Source organism: Primulina tabacum, chromosome 17, assembly GCF_025594145.1.
Source record: "Primulina tabacum isolate GXHZ01 chromosome 17, ASM2559414v2, whole genome shotgun sequence".
Classification (NCBI taxonomy): domain Eukaryota; kingdom Viridiplantae; phylum Streptophyta; class Magnoliopsida; order Lamiales; family Gesneriaceae; genus Primulina; species Primulina tabacum.
In genome coordinates, this window is record NC_134566.1 from 26,534,321 (window position 1) to 26,541,954 (window position 7,634).

The following is a 7,634-nucleotide window of genomic DNA, read 5'->3' on the forward strand; positions in this document are numbered from 1 at the left end:
ACAAAATACGACCTTTGAGACAGTCTCACGCAAATTTTTGTTTAATATCTTATGTTTCAATTAATCATTAGAACCGACATTCTCTGTCTCGGATGATGAGATGCTAGCATAGAACCGTACTCTTTAACACTACAAATAATGGTCTAATTTTAATTTGATTGTGGGGTTAAAATGTTTTTATAAACTCGACATGTCCAAATCGATTTTGGATCTGGCGTAACGATATTATAATTATGTTAGCATGAACTCTAAGTGCATATAGGTAGAGGGGTCTTTAAATTTTCTAATGCTATGCTTAGTCTCACAAATCATGTTCTATGGCTTCTACAAAATGGTAGACGAAGGGGGTAAGATCTTTGGTATATGAAAGATGGGGAAAAATTGAAGATAGTGGGGACGTGGATATAACTTTTTGGTTAGTGAATAGTTATTTTGGAAAATAAAATACATTCATGAAAAGGCATAAATTATAATTAATTTTTGTAAAATGAAAAAAAGGAAAGATAAAATTGGTCTCTTAAAAAAATTTGGTAAGTAAAATTTAGTCATTACAAGAAAACATAGAAAATTAATCGATATCAAACACTATATAAATTATCATATTAGGTATAGTTTGGTACATGATATAAGAGAGGGATTGATAAACAATAATCTCTTATCCCATGTTTGGTACATTTTTAGAAAGCTCATGATATTATCATGAGCCCGTGATAAATAATTTTATATATGGATAAAATATCCCTTTTATGAGATGTGATAATTTTAATCTAGTGATAAAAACACCACAAATGACTTAATTGCTCTCAATATATAAAAATCATAAACCCTATTGTTCTCTCGTTTTACTTGTAGGTAGAAATTAAAATTAAATAAATATTTATTTTATTTTTATATATTATATAATATGATAAATATATAAATGAACTCGAGATAATTATATAAATGATTTGTATGAATCTCAATAAAATTATTAGTATCACTCGATTAACCTTAAAAATTTATATTTGACTTGGCTCACAAAATTAAGGGCTCAATTATCATATTATATAATATATAAAATTAGGTAAAATAAAAATAAATCATGCAAACACTGTCGGTGCATGAACAAATAAGAAATATGAACTCAAGCAACAAATTTGAAATTATAAAATTTATTATGATAAGGTTAATTTTGTCATTATAATCTAATATATAAATTTAATCACTCTTATAAAAATCATATCAAACATTAAATATAATATCCTACATCTTATTTATCCTTAACTTATCCTTATATTATATATCACATGTTTATCCTATAATGTGTACCAAACTATACCTTATAGTATCTATCATATATAGGACATAAATTAGAATAAAAGAGATTAGGTTTGTAGTTCATCAGTCTCAGCTATTCAGAGTTGTCAAGTTTAGACTAGGTCATGGAGTCGATCACCCCGCCATAGAAATTGGCGGGCTGAGTTGGGAAAATCTCAACTCGTCTAAAAGCGGGTCAAACGAATTCATCTATGTGAGTTGCAGGTTAAGGCGTGTCGCTGCGATAATCAGAATATGTTTTTTTATATATTTTTTTAAAATGTATTTTAAATTTTTTTGAGATAAATATTTTTAAGTTTTATTTAACTTACTTTGAATGAATTTTATGATAATTAACTTTATAGTATTTCTTTAGTTTTATTTTTGTTGGGCTTATTTGAATGAATTTTAATGATAATTAACCTTGTAGTATTTCTTTAGTTTTATTTTCAAATTTTATTTAACCAATTAATTTATACATTACTAATTTCTTAAACTAATACTTTTAAATATTGGTTGAATTATTTGAGTGTAGTTTATTTTCATTTTCTTATAATTTCAAATTTTTTAGCATTTTTTAATAAAAAAAAATTATTAGTATTTTCCCAATTGTTTTAAATGTGAAAATGAAGTTATATATTTCTCTTTTGTCGTGTAACACACGTGCTTGGAATCCATGGTTGAGCGCTTGGGATAGTGATCTAAATATCGGTGAACTAAGATCCGACTAGGGGGACCACTTTAGGCGACTTGACTGTGGCTACGGTTCGGGTCTGGGGCTCCATATGACCCCGCCTTAATTTTCTCAACCACGTGTGTTCTAAAATATCGCATCATTTTCCTTTCCTTTTTTATGGCTCGTGGTGTTTTTTATTCGATTAATTGCAAAGTATCCCCCAAATTTCCTGTATATTGCACTCTCAGCGGTTTATCACTTATATAGTCGTGTAGATCTACACCGGTTCGACAAATCTTTAATTTTTATTTTGTTCCAAAGTTTTAGATTTGGAAATTTTCAATGGATATTGACATGTTTAGAAATTATTTGTATAAGATATTTATGTAAAAGTTATGTATAATTATTTTTTTGGTTATTATGTCATTTTTAATGTTTTGCGATTATATTTATTATCATAACCACACATGTAAATAAAAATTAAAAATTGTCATATTAAGATTCACATCTAATTTATATTTAATTATTATTATTTGTTTCTTATAATTTTATATGAACAAATTAATTTAAATTGTGATTAATAAAATTATCAAATCAATAAAAAAATTGTTTATAAAGATCTACATTATGAATAATTAAGTTGAATAATAATTATGATGTGACATATTAAAGCGATATGAGAGAGTTTAAATTGTCTTGTCTTTAAATTGTTTTGACTTGACACTAGTCTTCCTAAAAAATGAAAGAGTGGGTCTCATGTGAGACCGTCTCACGGATTTTAATCTGTGAGACGGGTAAAATAATACGTTTTCATGGATAATCCAAATAAGAGATCCGTCTCACGAATACGACCCGTAAGACCGTCTCACATAAGTTTTTGCCAAAATGTTATTCTATCACTGGAGTTGGATTTTTAAAGAAGTATTAATCATGTATGTCTTTTATGTGAATACTCTTGAAAATAGATGATCGTGTTAGTAAATAATTTTATTATATAAAATATTAAGTAAATCAATCATTATACGAATTAAATAACTAGTTGAAAATCACATGAAAAACATTTAGAGTGGGTCTATTATGAGACGATCTCACGAATATTTATCTGTGAGACGGGTCAATCCTACCGATATTCATAATAAAAAGTAATGCTGATCTTAGCATAAAAAAGTAATATTTCTTCATGGATGACTCAAATAAGAGATCAGTATCACAAAATACGACTCGTGAGACCGTTTCACACAAGTTTTTGTCAAACATTTATTATGATCTATAATTAAGAGCATAAATATTTATGCATGGTTAATTTAACTTCATCATCATTTGTAAAATAAGAACTTTCTATTTATATAGTTTTCAAGTGGTAATTAGACTTTGGGCTAATGAAATATTCTGAAGGAACACATAATTAATTAAACACAAACAAACCCTAATTTAATTTGCACAAATAGACTTAAATAATTAAATTATATCCCAACCCATCGGAAACGTGTGAGGGAAAAAAAACTAATCATAGGGCCCAACCGGGTTCGAACCGGTGACCTATTGATCTGCAGTCAATTGCTCTACCACTGAGCTATGGACCCTTCATGGTTTACTGTTCTTTTATCAGAAAATATATTATAATCAACATTATTTTGCATCCATTTTCTATCAAACTCCACTTTATGAAAGAAATTGTTCACATTTTATGTATAAATTGAACTGTAAATAAGGTTACTCAAATTATATTTAAGTACTAAGATAAATCATTTTAATAATATTAAGCTTCGAAAATTTGAGAATATTTAAATCTGGTATCGCGTATCGGTAATGTGATACAATGAAAGGATCACATGAAACCAAAACATAGAGAATCCATGATAGCTAAGCTTCACTACTAATAATTGTTCTTCACATTGTTTCTTTAATCAGTACAGATAAAATGGGATTCGAAAAATGCTTTCTACATAGGCTTATATAAAGTAATCATCTCACTTAATTCCATCACTCGAAATCGGAGAAGCCACACGTATAACTCAGAGAATAATTTGTATATCTTCATTCGTTGACATCGAGCTTGGGATTTGCAGCACGAAAAGACTCCTTTGTTCGGCCGTAATACACAGATTTGTTGCCTATGAATGTGACGAAATTCCAACCAAAAGCCGAACCACCAACAATGTATGTACCTTGGTCCTGATGATCGGAGATTATGGTCGGGCCTTCCCCATCAAGAGGAATGTTTTCAGCCGATTTTGCATTTTCTTGGAGTTCCACAGGCTTTTGTCCATCGCGAGTGTCACCAGACGAATCATTTGGCACGGTACTACACTTTTCCAGGGGAGAAGAATCTGCTGCAATTTCTTGGTACAGATCCATCATAACTTTCATCCCTGCAGATTATATTTTACATTTTTTTAAGGCCCTTCCAGATTCAAGTGGTAAAATGAATTATTCGTGCATTTTTCTTGTCATACCGAATCTCACAACATGAAAGATGGTTTCCCCCGAAGAATTTTGGCACAACAATGCAATCCAAGGGGAGAAGGACAAGTTCAACGGTAACTTGTATGAATTTTTCATGTTATTTTCTCATCATGCTCGTGAAATTTGTCAAACATGCTAAGGCCGGCGTTTATGCACAAATTTCTATTTAATAAGTCAATACGGGAAGATAAAAAAGCTAATACTCACGAAGCAGACTATCAGATAAATTTGCAACACAATAACAGTCAGAACAAGAAGTATTCTTGAACGCAAGCACAAAAAAGACAAGGCATCAGAAGCATAAAAAACAGAAAACACACAAAAACTCATGAACCACAGGGAATGGACTATGGTATAAAACAAAAGTTAAGGCATATGCAGTTTAAGTATGCATCTGGTAAAATGCAAGAGCTTGCAGATTACTAGAATAGGGAAGGCTTAAATCAGAAATGTGGTAATCGAGAACATAGGGCACCACAGACGATGACAGTTTTCATGCATAACTTAGAATGTGGAGAATCTCTCTCCTCCTGGCTCTGCTAAATTCCAACATTGGTTTGTGAGATTCAAACCACACAAATCTTATGCAGAGATGGATATCCCAGAGAACACAAATGCTATTGGTAAATAGCATATTAACCCAATTCTTAAATCCTCACCTTCACGGATTTTATCAGCGGCATCACAATTATGAAAATCCGGAGTCATGAGCACCTACAAGATCACAAAAGAATTCATATATCAATTAGAAAATTAAGATTCCCGTCATATAAAAATCGATGCAGGTGCTACCATAAGTGCAAAACTCTCAACTTGCATCATTTGCGAAAATTGAAGTCCACAGGTTCCAACACTATCTTATACAAACACTCTATGTCAGTCACCAAAACTAATAAAAAGAACACAGCTGAAAACACAATCCTTCGTCGAATTTAGTCTCCTTTGGGCTAAAGAACATAACTTTGTGCAATCCTACATATTCTCGAAAAAATCAAAAGCACCACAGAAAAACGTTTGCAAGCAAAATTCAGGGGTGAATACAAAAAAAGGCCACGAGCGTCTGGAAACCCACAAATATTCAAGAAAAAAACCCCCACCGAACATTTTAACCAAAACAACAAGAAACACGGTTTAAAACTTGAGACCTGAATGAAATGGGGTCGAAGATCTTTGAGAACAACATGCATCTTGTAACAAGGGGATTCCTGAAACTGTTCTACGGTTCTCTTCCTGGTTTCCTGAAAAGGTTTTGGCTCCTCCATTGAAGCCCTTTCACGCTCGGTTCTCTGCTCTGCCTTTGCGAGATGGGGAATCTGGGGTTTTGTTCGAAGAGACACGGGAGGGGGGGAATTTGTAAAATCACGTTGGTGAAATATTTTAGGTTAATTTTTTTTTTAAATAGTTGATCAAAAATTAAAGTGGGGATGATTGAAATCACTAAAAAATATTATTGACTTCTGATTTTTAAAAAATACCAGTTTTGTGTGTTTTTTACTCAACTTTAGGTAGGTCATTTTTTAATTTAATTGAAATCTAAAAATTAGTTACATAGTGATTCTAGTTTTAAAATTGATTAAGAGATTTATTTAAATCTTTGGAATTTAATATAATATAAGAGTCTTTGATTAGAACATAAGATAAAAAGATGTACTAAGAAATGGTAAACACAAGGTTCGAGTTTAACCGGGAAAAATAAATTCATGTTGTAGTCTTTCAGCCTGCTTAGCCGAGAAATGGCGTTTAAAGCGTTTATGAGTGATTTTTATGAATTTATGATTCTATGGGATCTCGGTAAAATCATCTGTTGTTTAATTTCCTTGGTATATCTTTCATAAATTCTTTATATTTTGTAAAAGTTCCAAATAAGAACATTATATTCATTATTATTCTATAATTTAAATTTCTCTTTTTTTTAGCTCAGTTTGAGTTGAAAATGGTATATAGGTTGGAAACCAATAACCTCCATGTGTACGAAAGCCGCTAAGGATAAATTTGGTAAAACAATGTCATGTATCAGATTCACTTTGATTTCAAGCCTTAGATGGTATCAGAGCCATGGAAATAGTTTGGTTAATAATTTAGCACATTTATTCAAATGAATATTTTTGGTATGAAAGAAACTATTCAAACCAGTTTAAATGAAGAATATGATTTACCTGAAAATTTAGATTTATTGAATAAATGGACTATTCCTAAGATAGAATCTAAAATGATCTATAAGTTAGGAAATTTTGAAAGAATTGGTTTCAAACAAGTAGTTAAAACTATAGAATTTTCGGTATCTCTTCATAATGAAGAAATGGTTATTAAATTATTAAATAATAAATATATTTTACCTTATAGGAAAAATTACATATTTATTCATATAGGTTTAATATAAATTGCCTTTAGATTTTTAACTTTAGAAGGTTTACCAGAAAGTTTCATAGCAGCTTTAAGAGATGGTAGAAATTTAAATTGGAAACAATCCCTCATGAGAATAATTCAATCTAGTCTGGCTCATGGTCCAATATATTTTGATTTTTATCCTAATTTATCTTTATCTCGGTCTGATATAAATATATTAGATTCTTTAACATTAAATGTTAAAACACATGGTTATAATTATACTCCTGGAACAGAAGTAATATATGTATGTTATCGTATTTATTATAAACCATTATTTACTCTGAATCCTATGTGTAAAAGAATAGATAAAAAATAAAATGAAACTATTCTTATAAAAACTAATTTTAATAGATCTAATATTACAACTCGTACATCTATAAAATGGGAAGAAATTGAATTTCCAGAAAACTGGATAATTGAACAAGATGTTCCTAGAAATCCTATAATAAATAGAGATTTACAACAAGTTATACAAAATAATGAAGGATTTGTTCAAATACAGTTCAATAATGAACAAAGAAGATTATTACCCTCTTCTATTTATGCTAGATCAAGATCTAGTCATTCTTTTATTTCACCTCTAAATTACATGGTAGATATACCACAAACTTATAGAGTTTCTACTTCTCAGATAAGAGAAGATTTAGAATCTTCTGTACAAGATACAGTGGAAGATTTGATCATAAATCAAAATAATATTGTTCATAAAAGTAACTTTCAAAAAGTTAGAGAAACTGATACAATTTCAGAAATGAATTCTAGTATTTAATGGATAATAAATCAAAAATTGATTTTACTAAAGGTTCTA

The 7,634-nt window shown here is 29.8% G+C and overlaps 1 protein-coding gene and 1 non-coding gene across 2 annotated transcripts; both read right to left on the reverse strand.

Moving 5' to 3' along the window:
- Positions 1 to 3,483: 3,483 nt before the first annotated feature.
- Positions 3,484 to 3,555, reverse strand: TRNAC-GCA (transfer RNA cysteine (anticodon GCA)). The gene has a single exon. It is a non-coding gene; the product is annotated as a tRNA-Cys (tRNA).
- A 198-nt stretch (positions 3,556 to 3,753) lies between these two features.
- Positions 3,754 to 5,784, reverse strand: LOC142531903 (uncharacterized). Its single transcript, XM_075638174.1, has 3 exons — positions 5,584 to 5,784; positions 5,098 to 5,152; positions 3,754 to 4,344 (listed from the first exon to the last, which is right to left on the reverse strand). The coding sequence occupies exons 1-3, from the start codon at positions 5,698 to 5,700 to the stop codon at positions 4,010 to 4,012; spliced, it is 507 nt and encodes a 168-aa protein (XP_075494289.1). The 5' UTR covers positions 5,701 to 5,784; the 3' UTR covers positions 3,754 to 4,009.
- Positions 5,785 to 7,634: the final 1,850 nt, after the last annotated feature.

Excerpts from the sequence above, each read along its gene's own strand:
- LOC142531903 (XM_075638174.1), bottom strand. The coding sequence starts at position 5,700 with ATGGAGGAGCCAAAACCTTTTCAGGAAACCAGGAAGAGAACCGTAGAA. Across the intron at positions 5,153-5,583 it reads TTCGACCCCATTTCATTCAG|GTGCTCATGACTCCGGATTT; the intron begins GTCTCAAGTTTT and ends GTGATCTTGTAG. Across the intron at positions 4,345-5,097 it reads CGCTGATAAAATCCGTGAAG|GGATGAAAGTTATGATGGAT; the intron begins GTGAGGATTTAA and ends TATAATCTGCAG.